This window comes from Cupressus sempervirens, chromosome 2 (assembly GCF_028749045.1).
Source record: "Cupressus sempervirens isolate cs-2001-9-10 chromosome 2, ASM2874904v1, whole genome shotgun sequence".
NCBI classification, from domain to species: Eukaryota; Viridiplantae; Streptophyta; class Pinopsida; order Cupressales; family Cupressaceae; genus Cupressus; species Cupressus sempervirens.
In genome coordinates this window covers 126100424-126120702 of record NC_143119.1, presented here as the reverse complement: position 1 = coordinate 126120702, position 20279 = coordinate 126100424, and the positions used below count along the sequence as shown (strand labels likewise).

The window sequence follows — 20279 nt, the reverse complement described above, 5'->3', positions numbered from 1 at the left end:
GATTCATTTGTTGAGGTTTGTGGTCAGAGAGTTATGTTTTGCACACTTAGAGGTGAATTCAGGGGTGTGTTTTGATGTTGTGTATATGTTCGTGGAAAAAGATCTACAAAATTGCATGAGTTACAAAAGATTTTGTGGAGACTACTCTCAAAGCGAGTTTTTGGAAGGCAAGTATTGGTAATTGTGTTGTATCTTTTGGTGAGGTTGAAGATAGTTTAGTGGCTTGGATTATGGTAGAAGACATGTTTGGTATGCTATGGTTAACTTGGCAAAATTAGATGTTCATTCTGTGAAATCTTGTGAAGATTGTTCAACGTATTGTTCCTAGGAAGCCAACTATTGTTAATATCATTATGGGAAGTGTTATTTGTAATGTAAGATGCAATATTATATTTTAATGTGGTCCTATACTATTCATCACAAATTGAGAAAGCCTTAAGGACGACTCAATATGTTTTAGGACTTGGTATAAAGGAAAGTTTGTTTCCTTGGTCCCAATCATCAGTGAGATCATATGTTATGTTATGCAAGCTTTGGATGTGAATTGTGTAAGATCGGAGAAGAGATTAATGTTGAGGATTACTATGAGCTTCAAAGGAACTGTATTGGTCAAGGAGCTTCTGTTTAGTTAGTTCATTTACTTGGATATGTTATCCTGAAGATTGTTAAGTGAAGACAGTCTTGAAGCAATTTGGACAGTGGGTTCAGTTATCTTCTTTTCAACTCCTAATAGGGTTGGCACAACTCCTAACAAGGTTGGAATCTTCTAACAGGGTTCAATGTCTCCTAACAGGGCCTCATATGTACTAATTGTATTTCATTGGCTCATAACTGAGTCTATCCTTTCATAAGGAACTTCTATATTGGTAGAACATCTTGGGGGCATCATTTCCACTGGGGTTTTCCCTTTGATAAGGGGTTCCCCTAATTAACAAATATGGTGTTATTCTGCATGGTTATCTTTCTATGGTTGTTGCATCTTTTGATTATATGTTTCAAATTTGATAAAAGTTGTTAAAAGTTGTTTTAAGTACATAATTGATTCACCCACTCCTGTTATCTTAGTGGACTTTACTTTCTAACAATTTTCAAAAGGTATCCTATCTCAAGCTAAACACCTTATGAACAAGTTTAATTATTCTTTCTTTTATGGTTATTGTTTCTGTTGCAACTATTTTGAACACAAAGCAATCAATTGTATTGCATTAGCAAGTAATGATTTCAGACTTGTGAACAAGAACTCCTTTTGCTCTTTCAGGGAACTACAATGTTAGAAATGTAAGAACTTTGGTCACAATGCAAAGGCTTGTAAAAGTGGTATGACAAATTTGTTTAAGCTGAACAAGAACGCTGAGAAAGTGGACTAAATAGAGGAGGTCGCCAAGATTTGGAGGATGACAGAGAAATAATGTTTAGCAAAGATTTGTTTGTGCAAATAGCCTTTCAAACACAATGAAAAAGGCACATGGTCTATGGATAATCGCTACTCTAGGATATGACTGGATACATGAGTGGATTTCTCTCTCAAAAGCTTTGGTTGAGGTACAATAAGATTTGGTGATAATGCATCTATAGAAGTCAAAGTTAAAGGTACATTTATTATGGATGATGGTGAGATGAAGGTTGAGCATGTTTTACATGTAGGTGGTCTCTAACATAATTTATTAAGTGTGAGTCAAATTTGTGTTTGGGGACAGTTTAGATTTCAATTCAAATTGTTGTGAATCGGTAAAGACGGTAAGCATATTCCTAATGCAAGTAAGGCTGTAAACAATCGATACATGCTTAATGATGTCAAAGGTGAAATGTTGGGAGTTGTTTAATTTCACTTTGAACTGTTGTTCTGACTTAGATTGAGTTTCAATTGTCATATTGTTTCAACTCCATTTCAATTATGCAAGTAGGGGGACTTGCATTTTTTGAGATCAATTTTAGTTACGATTTGGTTTTTGATGGAGTTGCGTCAATGATTGTTGTCGGTAAATGTATAATGTAGCCGACGGGTAGAGTAGTATCCGAAAGGGTGTGTGACGCTTCAGTCACCCCTTCGGAAAGGTATATGTACACGTTCGAGATGGACTTTGGAATCATCATTGATCATTGTAGTCATTGTAATCGGATTGTAATCAGCAAGTGCATACATGAATAAAGTACCTGTTCTGCATTGAGTCGTGTTATACATGTGTTAAACTTCTTACCCTGTACGGTAAACATTTGGCGCCATTGCCAGACATACTTGGAACGAAGGAATGATATGAAGATTAATGCTGAATTTGCCAAACAAGGATCGAAATAAGGTAAAAGATAAAAATGAACTAAGTATAGCAAAATAAATTTTAATTTTGACACAGCAAGCAGAGCGCAGATAGAGACTTCAGCAGATTGCCGAGGGGCACCGAAGGGGTGAAGAGGCACAAACGGAGGGAGTGCCGAGGAATTGCTAGAAGAAACTCGACAATGCTTGAATTTGGTGGAGGAAACAAGGGAAGAGCTCTTTAACCGGTAAACGCCGAAGGGAGAGTGTCCGAATGGAAGGGAAACAACTGGCATGGCTCGGAGTGCCGAGGGAGCACGAATGTGGAGTGATCTCTTTGTTTCCAATACACTGGACGAACGGATATAGGCAGAGAATAGAACAACGTCACTTGAAGACTTTTCACTAGACAATGCAGTTGTTGGAAACAAGACTGTTATCCAAAACAGTGCGGGTACACAAGTACCTTAGAATCAAAGAAAAGTAACGATGGCAGTCCCTAAAGAAAAGTTACCCAAGTTTCACAGTGATGGTTTAGTAGACCCTATCAGACATTGTAAAACGTGTGACAGATTAGGATGATTGGGTAAGACAATTTCCAGCGACCCTATGGGGTATGGCGATAGATTGGTTTTCTGACACCAATCCTTAGAAACTTAATACATGGGAGAATGTTAAAAAAGAATTTATAGCAGAATTCAGATTGCTCCAAGATGATAATGAAATAGTGGCAGAGATATACAACACCAAACAAGGAAAGAATGAGACAGTCTAAACCCATGCTAGGCGACTGAAAGAATTGATTCGAAAGATGGAGAGTCAACCAGCAGATGGGCTGAAAAAATGGTGGTTCGTGGAGGGGCTACAACCGGCTCTTAATAAGAAAATGAAGATTGTAACACCGACGTCGTATGCTGATGCGTATACTCGTGCCATGGATTTGGAAAGCGAACAGAAGACGAGAATGAAGAAGCAGCATAAATCCTCTGATTCGGACGATTCATCCTCGGAAAGTAGTAGTAGTGATGAGGAATCGAACAAGAAGGTGAAAGCACTACAGAAAGACATGCTTCGGATGATGAAAGAATTCAAAAATTTGAAAAAAAATCCGGATACAGTAAAAGGAGAACTGTGGTGCACAGATTGCAAGTAGGATGGCCATACGAAGGGTTCATGCCCGAAGAAGCAATTTTTTGACATCTGCCAGGTGGCGGGGCATTCCTTGAAAGAGTGCCCGTTTAACTTGAAAGCAAAAGGACACCAGCCGGTGTTACTAGTGCAAGAAGCATCAAACAATAGCAATAACATGGTACTTTATAAAGTACCTGTTCTACGCAGGATATCGAAATAATATTAGACGCGGAAGGGGTGGAAACAATAACAATAACAATGGAGGCCGGAGTAGAATACAATATGATGCGAGTGGACGACCAATGATATAGTGTCGGGCATGTAATCTTTGGGGTCACTTCGCACGGGACTGTACTATGAAGGAGACGCTGCAGCTACTGTGTAGATGGTGTGGTCCAGGGGACCATGAAGATTCAAAATGTCCAAAGTAAGGCGTAAATTTATTAAGTATCGAAACATGTGATGAGAACGTGTTGGCGATCACGCGGGAGCAGGCGAGGAAAGCAAAATATCCAAATGCAGAAGAAGAAAAGGAGAGGTTACAAAAAGCCGAAACAGAGATAGAGAAGTAGATGAAAGCGGAGAAGTCACAAGTAAAAGACACTGCTGAAACTCCAAAAAAAACTTGGCAGAACAAAACATGGTGAAACAGATAATGCAAACGGAAGTGCCAATTAAATTAAATGATCTTCTCACCATGCCACAGTTGCGTACGGCTATTATAAATATGAAAATGTCCCCGAGAATGACGGAGAAAGCAAAGGATAGTAAGGAAACAACCACGGCAGCATCAAGAAACCCGATGTTACTAGCACTTATGACAAGTAGACACCCAACAGTGGTGGAGATGGGCATTCTGGGTACGGTGCTAATGGATACAATAGTAGATGGAGGATCGGGAGTGAATGTGCTGTCGGAAGATATCTGAAAAAAACTTGGACAACCAACACTATGGCCACCCACCTTTCAGTGACTTACAACAGATCAACATGGGATAAAACCCTTGGGCACTTTGATGGCATAGCCGGTAACAATTGGGACACAACCATTTTTACTAGATTTTGTAGTCATTCCACTAAAGAGAAGAGGGTACGACGCCATCCTAGGACGGCGGTGGCTAGTGCAAGCTAAGGTAAAGCATGACTGGAAAAGGAACACCCTATCCATGGAGAAAGGAGGAGATTTATAATCGATTTGCATACACAAATGGTAGGAGAAGAAGCAGCATCATTAGACTCAGAAGGTGAAGGCGAGAATGACGACGAAGGGAAAAAAAGGATGGAACCAGATGATGAAGGGGTGCTAACATTAGAAGGAGATTCAACTAATGACGACCTAGATTCAGTAAACGGATTGCTACACTAGCAAATGGAAGACTATGAGGTCTTTCCAAGCTGCAATATTTTGAGTGTTGAGGAAGGAAAAGAAGGCCATGAATTTTCGAGGGAGTATAGTGAATTGAAGGAGGGAGAAGCGGAGGTGGATGAAACACCAGCCCATACGTTCAGTAAAGATAAGCCAATAAAGTATGAAGAGCCGACAGCGAAAACAATGAACTTGGGTGATGAGGAAAATCTGAAGAACATTCTTGTAGGAGATGATTGGAACCCAGTATTGAAGGCGACAACATTCAGAATATTCATGGAGTACGAAGATGTTTTTGTTTGGACATATAAGGACATAAAAGGAGTACCACCAGAACTATGTGTCCATTGGATACCATTAATCAAAGGCGTGCTACCAATACGAAAGCGACCATACCGAATGAACAAAAACTATGCAGCGCGGGTCACGAAAGAGATTGAAAGGACGTTGGAGGTAGGTATCAATTTTAAAGTGCAGAGAAGTGAGTGGGTATCATCGATCGTGATATCCTTGAAAAAGGATAAGACACAGATAAGAATATGTGTGGATTTCTGATGTCTAAATGCTGTAACAATTAAAGACTCGTTCCTGATACCGTTTATAGATAGCATTTTGGAGGAAGTAGCGGGGCATGAAATTTACTCATTCATGGATGGATTCTCAGGGTATAATTAGATATCCATCGCTGAGGAGGATAAATTAATAACGACATTCATTGTCGAGGATGGAGTATATGCATACAATAGGATGCCATTCGGATTATGTAATGCTCCAAAGACTTTTTGAAGGATTATCCTATATATATTTGATAAGATGTCTGTTGGAAATTTTAAGGCATTTTTAGATGATTGGTCAATATTTAGCATAGAAGACGAACACATAATGGCGTTAGGAGAATGTATGGAGAGGTGCAGGCGAGCAAGATTAGCATTGAACTTGAAGAAGTGTAGGTTCATGGTGCCACAGGGGAAGCTGCTCAGTTATATAGTTTGTAAAGAGGGATTGAAGACGGATCCAAACAAGGTCCGCGTAATCTTAGAGATGCCACCCTTGACGGATGTGTCGGAAGTGAAGTCATTTTTGGGGCACATCGGTTATTACCGAAGGTTTATTAAAAACTATGCAAAATTTGCTTATTCGCTAGACAAACTCAGCTGCAAGGGTGAACCTTACAGATGGGAGACTGAGCAAAATGAAGCCTTTGATGGATTGAAGACAAGGTTGGCTATGGCTTCGATTTTGGCTTATCCGAATTGGGATAAAGAATTTCATGTCTATGTAGATGCCTCAAATTATGCCATCGGAGCAACACTTGCGCATATTGGTGACCACGAGTTGGACCATCCAGTGTACTTTGCAAGTAGATTGTTGTTGAAGGTGGAGAGAAATTACAGTACTGCGGAGCGAGAGGCATTGGGGATGGTATATGCAGTACAGAATTTTAGACACTACTTGTTGGCTACTCCATTTGTGTTCTACGTAGATCATCAGGCGTTACTATACTTGGTCAATAAGCCAATTATTCAAGGAAAAATAAGCCGATGGTTGTTATTATTACAAGAGTTCACATTCAAGATCGTGGTACAGCCAGGGAAGAGTCATGTGAGTGCAGATCACCTATCCAGAATAAAATCAGGGGAGCCACCTGAAGGAGTTAATGATGATTTTTCAGATGTGCAACTTTTTCATGTTACAGTACTACTAGCCTGGTACACACGCATTGGAGAATATCTATTGACAGGGCAGTTTCCAAGCGACATGCCACTGAACGAAACACAGAAATTGGTGCTAAGGAGCTAGACATTTCAGTTAATTAATGGACTACTGTATAAAATGGGACCAGATCAGATTCTAAGACGGTGTGTCCTTGAGGGGGAAATTCTGAAAGTACTGAAGGAAGCACACGAAGGCCCGACGGGAGGACACATGGGGCCGGATACTACTGCACGGAAGATACTTTTGGCAGGGCTATGGTGGCTGACTATATACAACAACGCCAGGGAGTGGGTCGTTGCATGTGATACATGCCAACGGGCCGGGAAACCATTGAAGAGAGATTTTATGCCTTTGAATCCCTCGCACGCACAGAAACTTTTTGAGAGGTGGGGATTGGATTTTATTGGACTGCTGAAGGTGAGTAAGAAAAGGTGTCGATACATCGTGGTAGCGACGGAGTACTGAACTAAATGGGTGGAGGCACGCGCGTTACCAGACAATTCTACAGTCAGCACGGCAAAATTTTTATATGAACAAATTATTACAAGGTACGGGATCCCACTCCAGTTGACAAGTGATCGTGGAGGACATTTTGTTAACCACGTTATCAGAGTGCTCACTACTGATTTCAAAATTTACCATTCATTGTCGAGCCCGTACTACCCAAGGGCTAACAGACAGGTAGAAGCAACGAACAAAATTCTGGTGGGAGTGATTTATAAATCCTGTGCAGTTGAGGGAGAAGAATGGGAAAAGAAGTTACCATTTACTCTATGGGCATACCGTATCTCATATAAAGTAACTACAGGACACATCCCGTTCTAGCTAATGTACCGATAGGAGGCAGTGGTGCCGATAGAGTTCATGGTACCAAGTTTAGGGATAGCCCTCGAGAATAAACTAGGCGACATGGAGAGCTTACAGGAGAGACTATACAATCTGAACAAACTCGATGAGTGGCGGTTGCAAGCGTAGTGGGCCACCGAAGTTACACAAGAAAGGAGGAAGGCATGGCACAAGCACCTAAAATTAAGCAACTTTCAACCTGGTCAGTTAGTACTCAAGTATAATGGACGAAATGAAATAAGGCTTGAAAAATTTAAAGTTAAATGGGTTGGACCATACAAGATACAAGAAGTTGGATATAATGGAGCAATTAAATTGTGGACGCTAGATGGAAAAGAAATATCAGATGTCGTAAGTGGATCAAAGTTGAAAATATACAAGGAAAGGAAGTATCCTCCGTGGACAAATAATTGAATGAAGAAAAGATGTCTGTAAATAATGTATATATGTATAATATTAAAGTTGAATATAGTTTTAAAATGTCAAGTGATAAATTGTAGTTGTAAAAGTATGAAGTGATAAAATGAAGCATAAAGTAAATGTATTAAGAGGCAAATTTTAAATGTTAAAGTAATGGGGAGCAGAAGTCTTCCGTACGGCCTTAGCAGAGACTATATAGAGAAGTATGAAGAGAAGCAAAATAAGAATAAAATAATAAAGTGAATCATAAAATAAGAAAAACTCTGGAGAAAAACGTCGTACGGCCTTGAAAAGTAAAGTGGAAGCAGTTTAGATGACCGTACGGCTTCCCTACAGCCTCAAAAGGACTTGTGTTGAAAAAAAAATATATATATATATATATATATATAAATATATATGAAAAGCTGAGCAAGATAACACAATAATAATAAGTGAAGAAAACAATTTAAAAAGTATGCCTTGAATACAATATGCAGTTAGATGACCGTACGGCCTCAAGAGGAAACCAATTAAGGACCGTATGGCCTGTGGGTAACATCACCGTACGGTGATAGAAGCAGATCAATTAGTAAAGGATAAAACAAAGACTGTACGGCCTGTGGTGCCTAAAATTAAGACAGACCGTATGGCTATTGAGTATTCCCAGAGGCAAACTCCGTACGGACTGGGGGAACAGTGGAAGCAAAACCGTATGGTAATAAGACCGTACGGTGCCAAAGAAGAGAAAAGAAAAGAAAAGACCGCATGGTCTCAAGAAACTAAAACGCAGAATTCACCATACTGAGTGGTGACCAGAATAAAGCCTAAATGAAAAGAAGGTATTCATCTGAAATAACTTCATCTATTCTTTAATACTTGAGAATATTAAGAGACGAAGGGACAACAGAGTATCGATTTGGAGAAGAGAAATCTAGTGAACATGAGTATGAATTATCATGCACTTTATAATCAAAGCCCAACTTGGTATCGAGTACAAGCGCATCACATAGGAAGAGACATTGACTTTCATAAGGTCTGTATTATCTGAGAAGAGATGTACAGGGCTTCTGCATACCGAAGATCACACATATAGCAGTAGTTAGCAACTAACCCCAATCATGTACAAGATATATGGTAGTTGCGCAAGTTACATTATTGATCAAGGCTATATGTGATACAAACATCCGAGGAATAAAGGTTGGAAATAAATAAAGTTCGAACGATTTCAAAAAATTAGCAAAAAAAAATTTTAAAAATCAGAACTGTACGGAATAAGGAGTGTCAAAACAAAAGCAAGGTCATACGCAGTGAGAAGGTTGTCCATATGAAGATAGGGAGGAGAAGCCGTATAGCTGGGAGATAATTTCCCTAGGGAGATTGAGCATATCCATACTGAAGGCTCATGAAAAATAAATTAAAAGACCGTATGGCTGGGAGTCATAGGATGTTGGGAAGGTAAAGGAAGGACACATAGGCATATGGTTGGAGAGTGCAAGCTATAAAACTCAACTATACGGATACCATAATGGATAGGAAGGACAGAAAAAGTCACGTAGGAGACTGTACAACACATCTAGGAAAAAATTGAATATAGCATCAAGCCGTACCATAGAAGCTATACCATAGAAGCCGTACCATAGAAGCTTGAAGGAAGCCATACATTCCGTACAGAAGCCAGACAAGAGGAAATTGTGACAGAAGGTAACTGCCCTAACGGTTTGTGATTTATTCACAAAATGACAAAGAGTGACAGTTATGCAGTCAGTTGGAAAAAGGGCTTGGAAGAGGAAACTAGACGAAGACACTACCATGAACAAAAACATGAAGACACTGCCAATTGGAATTCATGTAGCAAGAGGGACTTATGCAGGCCAGTGGCGCAGGTGCAAGTAAGAAGAAAGCAAAGCAAACGAAGCAGCCAGGAGAACTTCCTATAGTACAAAGTATCACATTCGAGGGGTTAAATGGTGCAGAGTGTCGAAAATGGTGGCAGGAGACTCCGGACAACCACCAGGTGAAGGCTAGTATCCAAAGAGCACAAGTGGAATGGGTAGTGCAAATGCTAGTATTTTGCATCAGAGACTACAAAGGGTTTTTGCGCATTATGATTGAAACATATGAGAAGTTCTCCAGAAGCAGTACATTCGAATATCTTGGTTGCAAATTAACAGTATCATTTAGACTGGCTGATTTTACACAGGTATTTGGCATACCTGGTCATGCTCAGGTTGGGAGAAAAATAGAAAGAAAGCCGAAAAAGTTGAGCCGTGAAGTGAAGCTGAAGTTGATATAGCTTGTGTGCGGAGACCTGTCACAAGTAGAACAGGAGGCTCTTTCAGACACGTCCAGAGGTAGAGGGCTAAAGAAATCTAGTAACCAGGAGGGGCATTGGCGTTGTTTGATGGACATAGTTAAAAGCTGTCTTACAGGTTCAAGCTGTGCTTCAGATATCTCTTTTCCCGACGTAGCCATGATGAACAGAATTTTGCACAGCATAGTTTATGATTAGGCAACATTATTGGCCGAGCGGATGTCAGAGTTTATGACATTATAGCACAAAATGTTCTATATGCCACATTATGCTATTGGTCTATTCTTGGATGCGACAACGTGGATGATCCCGAATGATGCACTAGAGGCAAAACTGGGAGCACTCGCACCTGGCGAACCACCTATAATGCAATGGAAGCACTTAGATACTCTTGGCACCAAAACTGTAGGACAGAAGCGACCAAGGCCGGATGGTGGTGACACAGATAGCGGCAGAGAGGAGACATCTTCAGAGGAGAATGGGTTTGAGGGGCAAGAGGAGGATGACGAAGAGTTAGAAGTGATCACGGCTACGCCTTTGAGATTTCCACGGCCTGTGCTTTCAACTACGACACACTTGGTTCCTATAGGTATACATGGTATCCTAGGGTTTGGACAGTTCAAACAGCCGGTGGTGATGATGCCAGTTTCAGCTACGACGCAGCCCACCGTAGAGACATGCACCATAGAGACACGAGCTATAGCAAAGTCACATCCGGCACCGATGGAGATAGCAGCTCCGGAGGCACTGATGGAGCCGGCTCGTGAGACTCTACCAGATACAGGAGAGACTTTGGTACTTGACATGGAGATGGAGATAGACACAGAGACAGGGGTGTTGGAGGTACTTGCAGGCGAGGAGTTGGGGACATCAGGTGTCTGACTGGATGTAGTAGGATCTGATGCGGTGGTCACAGTAGACACGGCATTGTTGGCATCACCTGAGCAGGACAGAGAGAGAGGATTGAACCCAGAGGGTGAGTGCTTTTCTGAGTACAAAGTTCCATCAAACTCCGACACCTCAAGTGACATACTTGCTGACACCCACGCAGGAAGCAGTTTCGGAGAACCCATTATTGGAGGTTGCGCAGGAACAGAGTGAGGGAGTACCGCATAGTGTTGTTGAGCGTATGGTGGATGCAGTGGAGAAGGCTATAGGTACATAGCAGGAACACCCACTAGCGCAGGAGACAACGATGATAGAGACAATTTTTCTTGATGATGTCGCAGCTCTAGCATCTTGAGCTCGCTAGGTTTTAGCTTCGGCAAAGACGTAGGCGTTGGAGTCAGTAGGGAAGGAGCTGGAGAGAGTCATATCCTTCATACGGACGGGATGTCCGGCTGCCTTTACAGTTTGTTTAGAGGAGAGGGGATGGCCCGATGTGGAGACCACGGAGATGCGACAGGACTAGTCCATGACGAGGGAACCTGAGATGGAGAGTCGGATTGAGATACTGATTTAAGAGATAGCGAAGTTACATAGGGAGACGTACTACACTCTTCGGAGGAGTTAGGCGGATCAAGTAGCAGCTGAGAGAGCTTGGGAGGCGTTAGCTATCAGGTTAGCCTCAGAGAGGGCGCCTGGGAATCTGAGAGGGTGGCCTAGCAATCCGAGAGGACAGCCCTATTAACAGAAAAAGAACAATTAGTAGCAGCAAAAGAACAGTTGGCAGCAGAAAAAGAAAAGATGGCGGCAGAGAAGGAGAAGGAATTGGGAGAGGTTAGAGAGATGATGCAATCAGCCCTAGAGCTCCAGTTGGAAGCAGAAGCAGAGCTGAAGATCAGAAAAGAACAGGTCTACAAGCTAAGGGCAGAGGTGAACGAGTTGTGGACGCGGACGGCCACTACGCCAAGGACGCATCCCTCTGTCTAGTACTTATGCATTGATGTATTTTGTTAGTGAAATTTTGTTAATGAATTTTGTTGTATTGTTGTCTGGAGACGACTTTTCTTTTGGGGGGGATGATGTTGTCGGTAAATGTATAATGTAGCCGATGGGTAGAGTAGTATCTGAACGGGCGCGTGACGCTTCAGTCACCCCTTCGGAAAGGTATATGTACACGTCCGAGATGGACTTTGGAATCATCATTGATCATTGTAGTCATTTTAATCGGATTGTAATCAGCAAGTGCATACATGAATAAAGTACCTGTTCTGCATTGAGTCGTGTTATACATGTGTTAAACTTCTTACCCTATACGGTAAACAATGACAATGGGGGAAATTGGTTGAATATTTTGTTGTTGATGTCAAAGGTGGAGACACTAAAGGTATTGGTGAATGAATATGAAGGTGGATGCCATTCTACAAGGAAATTGTGGTCATACTTGCTAGTACTAAACGTGGTCATTTATATAAGTCAATATGGTACTATTTTTGCTGTATGGTGTATGGCAACTGGAGGTCTCTTTATACTCTGAGAGCTTTAGTTTTTTATTCTTGGTGGCTGCAGGTGTTCGGACAGAATCAAAATATGATTCTTGGCAGTTTTATTTAAAACATATTAATTTATTCATCCTTTTTCTTTGCGACAACTATGTAACATTTTGTATTAAACAAGGGAATCATTTTTAATTCTGAAGTAATTGACAAATACTTTAGCTTCCTTAGAGATTATTGAGTTGATCATGCATGCTATGTGCTGAAAATGTTTTCTGTTATTCACTATCTTATTTTTGGCACAAAATAATGTTTAGTAGTCATTTTGAGCATGCTATAGATAAATTGTCAAGAACTGTTTCTAGGGTTGGAGTACGATATTTGTATGGTGATTCAAGTGATTAGAGTGTTATTGAAAGTTTTGATTAGTATAGTTCATTTGAGTTTGTGTGAAATTGAATTTGATGTTGTTGATGTTAGGGTCAAGAGGTTGAGAGTTGAGACGAACCAAAAATTATTTATTGTCTCAAGTGATGCATCAGATCACTTGAGACAATAAATAAAATGTATGAACTTACCCAGGATAGACATCTTTGGCAATATTGTCTCAGTGGTATCGATCTATTAAGAAATCGATCATAGCTAATATTTCATCCTTCCCGAACAAATGTACATATAAACTGCATAATTGGCTTAGTGTGAAGTTGACACCAACCAGCGATTATTATTTGCAAAGGATGTGTTAAATGATAATGAACAATTATGCGGTTACATATTGATCATAATAGAAGGGTTATAATTAAGTTCTGATTATCATTGAATAGTTGCATCTCATTCCATCTTCATGGCTCTTCATTCCTTAGCACGGGTGTAAGGATATATTCAACTTGTCTTCTCAAATCACCTAAGACACATATCATCAAAAGCAGATCATTCAAATGTCTGAATGCTTAATTTTTGGTCATTAAGTTGCAATGTAATTTATTAGTCTGAGTTAATTCCAAGGTTATCTAAACATTTGGTACAGACTCTTCAAATTCATGCCATAAAACTATCAATGACATGCATAGGCACACACATATGCTAAGGTGAACTGATAGTTAATGCCTAGTGGAATGCCATCCCTTTCACAATATATCTATTGAGAGTTAAATGTTAATGTGTTTTACAATGTTTTCCTTTGTTTTCTTGCATTCGGCTATTATTCCTATGTGTGGTGAGTTCTGAATCTTGACTGATCAAGTACTTGGCAAAAAGCTGTTACAAATGTAAATGGCGGAATACTTGAATGAATTAATCAGAGATCAAACCGATCTATATATACAAAGAGGAGAGTCAAATAGAATAGGAACATTCTATTCTAGACTACACCTAAATATTAGAAATATTCTAATATTTACAGAGATATAATTAGATACAATAGTGAGCATTAAAAAGAAACATGATGGTTATTTTAATACCCCCCCTTAATGCTCAATCTATTTACTACACCAATAGATCCCTTGAATTTAACAAACTTGTCAGGATCAAGGGGTTTTGTGAAAATATCTGCTGATTGCTCTAAGGTAGGAACATAGCGTAACTGAATAGATCTATCTTCTACTAATTGTCGGATATAATGGCAATGAAGCTCTATGTGCTTGGTTCGTTCATGAAACACTGGGTTCTTGGCAAGTTTGAGTATGCCCTAATTGTCTGAAAACAAAGAAGTCGGACCTACTTGAGGAATATGCATATCTGCAAGCATTTTCCGGAGCCAAACTGCTTCACAAGCTGCCTTGACAGCTCCTCTATATTCTGCTTCTGTAGAGGAGAGTGCATGTGCTTGTTGCTTCTTATTGGTCCAAGTAACTGCTGCAGATCCAATACTAAACACATAGCCAGAAGTAGATTTCCTGTCATCAACTGAGCCGGCCAAATCGGAATCAGTGAATCCACTGAGCTGAGGAGTAGTACTCCTTCTGTAAAGAAGACCATAATCTAAAGTACCATGTACATAGCGTAACACACGTTTCGCTGCAATCCAATGATCAGTCTTGGGGTTTGTCATGAACCGTGAGATGTAGCTGATTGCAAAACTGAGATCAGGTCTAGTAGTAGTAAGGTAGATGAGACTACCTACTAGCTGCCTGAAGAGTGTTTCATCTACAGGAGGAGAAACAGATTGTGCGGACAATTTCAGACCAGTCTCCATAGGAGTGGAGGCAGATTTGCAATCCTGCATTCGAAACCTATCAAGCAAACTTCTCGCATACTTGGATTGAGACAAAAAAATACTGTTGTCAGTCTGCCAAACCTCAATACCTAAACAATAATGAAGCAATCCGAGATCTGTCATATCAAAAGTTCTGCATAGATCTTGTTTGATTTCTGAAATCAAATGTTCAGAATTTCCAGTAATGATCAAATCATCCACATAGACAACAAGAAAAAGAATATCATTACCAGAGTGTTTAATATACAGATTACTGTTTGACGGACTACGCTGAAATCCTTGAGCAACCAAGTAATGATCAATCTTTATGTACCAAGCCTTAGGGGCCTGTTTAAGACCATAGAGGGCCTTCTGGAGTCTACATACTTTGTGTTTTGAACCGGCAACCTTAAAACCTAGGGGCTGCGTCATGTAGACTTCTTCCTATAATTCACCATTGAGAAAGGCGCTCTTCACATCCATCTAATGAACTTTCCAACCATACTGAGCTGTAACTGCAAGAAGAATGCGAATAGTGCTCATCTTGGCTGTCGGTGCAAATGTCTCCTCATAATTAATGCCTTCGCTCTGGGTGAATCCTCGAGCAACAAGTTTGGCATTGTATTTGTCCAAGGTACCATCTTCATGGTACTTGAACTTATAGACCCATTTACAGCTAAAGAGTTTCTTCCCAGGAGGGAGATCTGAAAGAACCCAAGTGTGGTTCTTTTGAAGACTCTGAAGCTCAGCATCCATTGCTTGTTCCCATTCTGGAATTCCTTTGGCCTCTGCATATATTTGGGGCTCAGGGATATTGTGGATGTTGGCCATAAGAGCTATATTAATTGTGTTGCGCTGAAGGCTCTTATTTCTGGAGGTTCTACCCTCAATGAGTTCATCAAGACGAAGATCACTAATCGTTTGAGCCCACCATTTTGGCCAAAGAGTCGAGGAGCCAATATCAAATGCTGTCGGAATAGCTGGATGAGAAGCAGGAGTAAGAGTTGTATTATCTGGAAGTGATTGAGGTGGTGTATTAGTAGCATTAGATGACTCGTATAAAATAGAAGAATCCAAGTTAGAGATTGCTGAAGACTGAATCTCGGAATGTGGTGGGGAGTTAGAGAGTGGAAATGGTCCAAATTCCTCCTCAAACACAACATCACGATTGAAGATTAAACGATCAGTATTTACATCAATCAGTCTGTAGGCCTTATGTGTGTGACTGTATCTTGTAAACATAAGTTTTTGGCTTTTGGAATCCAACTTAGTGCGTTTGGCATCAGGAATCCATACATATGCCAGAGAGCCAAAAACTTTCAAATGGTTGATCCTACGTTTGCGACCAGACCAGGCTTCCTCAGGAGTCTTATGATTAACTGCAAGGGTGGGTGACCGGTTAAGAAGGTAGACAACTGTGGATACTGCTTCTGCCCAATATTTTTTGGGAACATTTCTATGTTCTAGCGTAGCCCTAGCCATTTTTTTGATGGTATGGTTTCGACGCTCTACAACACCATTTTGTTGAGGGGTGTGAGGTGTGGTGAACTGATGTCTAATGCCATGAGTAGTACAGAAGGCAAAGAAAGCAGAAGAACAGAATTCCCCCCCATTATCGGTCCTAAGAGTACGGATGGAGGAACCAGACTCTTTTTCTACTAGAGCTTTAAACTGCTGAAATACAAGAAAGGCATCTGATTTTTGCTTAAGAAAATATACCCACATTTTGCGATTGAAATCATCCACAAAGAGTAAAAAATACTTGTTCCCAGTAATAGAAGGAGTATTCATAGGACCACATACATCAGCATGGACTAGCTGGAGTACTCTGTATGCCCGCCATGATTCACCATTCTTAAATGGTGTCCTATGTTGCTTCCCTGCTTGGCAAGCTCCGCAAATGCGATGGTTCTGGGTCTGAATATTAGGTAGGCCATGGACTAAATTATCCCGAGCAAGTTGTGCTAGATATTGAATGTTCAGATGACCGTATCGTTGATGCCAAAGATTGCTGAGAGCGGATGATTCGGTGATGAAGGCATGCTCAAGGGAATCGCCTGAATCCACAGGCCTATAAATACCATGATCCTCAAGACCGAAAGCAAGGGTAGTGCGAGAAGCACGATCAATAATCGAACACTTATTTCCACTGAAAACGACATCCAACTGAGGAGAGTGCTTCATAATCTGACTAATAGACAAAAGATTATGTTTCATGCCAGGAACATAACATACATTGAGAAACATGAGTTTTCTTCCTCCAGACTGAATCTGAACATTCCAACAATATTGTATTCTTCGCCGCCTCCAAAGATTACTGAGTCAGAATAGGGAGTGAATTTAACAAACCAATCATGCCTATGAGAGAAATGTCGGGAGGCACCAAAATCGATGTACCAAGTAGAAGATTTCACATGATTTGCAGGTATGCTGGCCATAAAGGCATGGTAGATAGATTCTTTCTGCTTTGAGTATTGGGCAACATTAGCTTGTTGTTTAATTGAGTCTGACTTCTGATGCTGCTGATACAGATGCTTATAATATGTGAATATTTCAAATGGCACAAACTTCGAGGTGAGAAAATGAAAGACCTAGAAAAATTGGAGTACCCAGAAAAGAGCTCGAAAAACCCAAAAATAAAATGTTGTCGGAATTCGGATCTGCTGGCTCGAAAATTGAGGTACAAAAAACGAGGCACCCACAAAAATTTGATGAAGACCCATTTGAGATTTTAAAAAGCCCACCAAGAATATATGATCAGAAAATTTTTCCGAAGTCAAAAACTAGGGTTTCGAGCAGAATAACAGTCAGCAGCCAAAGAGGTCAAAAAGGCAAAAAAATGATGTTTGCAGGTAAAAAAACAACAAAACCCAGCAGCTGAAATGCGAGCAGAATATCCTATAGGGATAGACAGACCCGTTTTTGAAAAAAACAACAAAAAAATCCCACTTTTTGAGATCTGAGCGTGAACAGATTTGAAAAAACGACTTTTAGATTTTTTGATTTACAGACTAAGCCACGGGTTTCCAAGAAAAAAATTGGCAAAAAACAAATCCACGATTTTCCAAGAACGCCAGTAGTTGAAGACACAATTTTTCAGTTGATTTGCACAGAGGGTTTAAACCCTAGCTCTGATACCATGTTACAAATGTGAAAGATCCCTGATAGATGCCCTTGCTAATCTGTTGTAGTTTTTAAATTAATAAACTATATTTTTCTGTGATTTCTTTGATGGTCTTTGAGAATAGACAGAAGTTGTAGAAGGTTTTGTTTTTGTTTTGTGTTTTTTGATAGTTTTCACAATAGTAATGAATAATGAACAATAAACATGAGAGGAGACTGAAAATAAATAAGAACATAGAGCCAAATCAGAATTGCTATAAATCGTACCAGGCAGATTTCTGATTTATAAAGCCAAATAATAAATTCAATGCAGTTCCAAGGAGCTTACATCCAACAATGATGCCAAACTGCTGCAAATGGCGGCCGTAAGACTGCAATGAATCACGTCCCAGCTGAACGAATCAATCTGTAACGCTGAAACCATAAATCTGCAACCTGAATCCACAATAAAGAATGGTGTACTCTATCCCTGATAGCAACGCACACTGTTTGAAGAATCCAATGCCAATAACTGCTGAGGGCTACGTCCCAGCCAATCTAGAACCTGGGGTTTGCATCCCAGATGAAGAATTGCTCTCTCAGAGCTAATTCACAAAAACAAGTTTTTCAATATGCAAAAGATAATAAGAAATTAGGTCTCCATCTCCTTATATCCCCTTCCAATTGTAAATTGAACCCTAAAGGGAAATTATACTTTTCCCTTTAAATAAAATATAATAAAATAACATTTTCCCAATTAAAGTCATCCATGCTATAGGAAAAACATTACTTTATTAAAATTCCATAGCTGAAGGCACCAAAAAGTCTATAGATAGTAAAAATCATGTATAATAATTCGAGACCTTTCCAACGAGCTATAACACATAGGTGTACCTGATCAACTGAAGCCAAAATCCCCTTATTACTCCAAAATGGTTATATTATTAACCTTATTTTAATTTATTTAATCACCAACTTAGGAAATATTTAAATATATTAAAATATTTCCCAAATGGTCCCAAAAGGCCCAAAATGACCAATCAAACATGAATCTGACCTTGTCACCTATCAGTGACTGATGCTGGACAAGATGGGTCAACTGGCAGTCCATCCCTAAAATCTAGGGATGCTCCTAAAAGGTAGGAGACAGCCCTGATCAACCAAAATTGAGTCCCAATGACTCCCCTACTGTGTGCACCTCTGAGAGAACTGTCACTGAACTGGGAGTTCCTCCTAAAAAATAAGAGATGCACTCTAAGTCTCCAAAACGTTCGCCGAGGTCTCCAGATGCCTCCTAGACCACTCTTAGTCAATCCCTACAAATTAGGAATCCCTCCTAAATTGTAGGAAACTGTTGTCTACTACTCCAAACTACTTGGGAAGCTCATGCATGACTCTCAAAGCCCCTGGGTTGGTTCCCTCTATGCTCTGCTGGCCTATGAGAACCATATAATAGACCAACCTTGATAAAAATGTTGTCACTAAGGAAGGGCAGAAATTGGGGACATGACAAAATGTAAATGGCAGAATACTTGAATGAATTAATCAGAGATCAAACTGATCTATATATACAAAGAGGAGAGTCGAATAGAATAGAAACATTCTATTCTAGACTACACCTAAATATTAGAAACATTCTAATATTTATAGAGATATAATAAGATACGATAGTGAGCATTAAAAAGAAACATGAAGGTTATTTTAATAAAAGCTGCCCACAAATTACCCAAAATGATAAGAAATTTTTGAATGCAACTTCATGAGTTTTTGCTGCAAAATCAAGTGCCAGAACCCCTGTTCTAGTACTCACTGACTCGACAATTAGTAAAGCTATGGTCATATCATCAAATAATCAAATGCTTTTGAACTATAAAGGCCCAAGATAGAATTCTCAAGGAAGAATGTAAATGATTTTAATGAAACTTGCTGTATGTTGCACTAAGAGAACTGAATTGCAATAGTAGCATTTCCAAGTTCTTGATGTAGATTACTAGAGAAGAATCGGAAACCTATAGCAATGAGTTTGATCTAGTTGATTCATTGTACTCCCTCCCTTCATTATGCAATTGTGATGATGTGTATGGTTTAATCATCTCTGTTGATAGATTGTAATTTCTTTATTTTGTTCTTATGCTCTCTGCGTCCTATTGTGTTTGCTGATGTTTACTAGATTTTATTAAAGTTACATTATTTCTTATCTTGTTCACTGTACCCCATCTTACAGATCCTTGAAGTGATTTACTTTCAAGTCAAGCAAGGGTTTCAAACAAATTCTAGTGAGCATGAGAAAGGAAACTTTCCATTCATAGATGAATCTTGGTTTTCTGAGGACAACTTCTTACAACTTATATGCAAGGTACTTCATCATATCATATTTTTTGACTAAAAGATCACTCATTAATTTACAGTTGTGTGTCTTGAAACTGTAATCATTTTTTGTTTATTGACAAAGGTTACAAATGTTTACTACAGGAGTTCTTTTCTATGATAAAGGAAGCTCAACCAGTTGATGGAGAACTACTTTTCCAGGTACTTATAAATAATAATTTCCTCTTTATTTCTGCTCAAATATTGTTGTAGTCA

At 39.7% G+C, this 20279-nt stretch overlaps 1 protein-coding gene across 3 annotated transcripts in view; it reads left to right on the top strand.

Moving 5' to 3' along the window:
* Positions 1-20279, top strand: part of LOC149571360 (AAR2 protein family) — a 308404-nt gene that overhangs the window by 253396 nt on the left and 34729 nt on the right. For all 3 annotated transcript variants that reach the window (XM_089812903.1, XM_089812904.1, XM_089812902.1), the window contains exons 11-12: positions 19921-20052; positions 20169-20225. In XM_089812903.1, coding sequence (XP_089669029.1) covers positions 19921-20052; positions 20169-20225 — 189 coding nt within the window. The remainder of the gene's footprint in view (positions 1-19920; positions 20053-20168; positions 20226-20279) is intronic.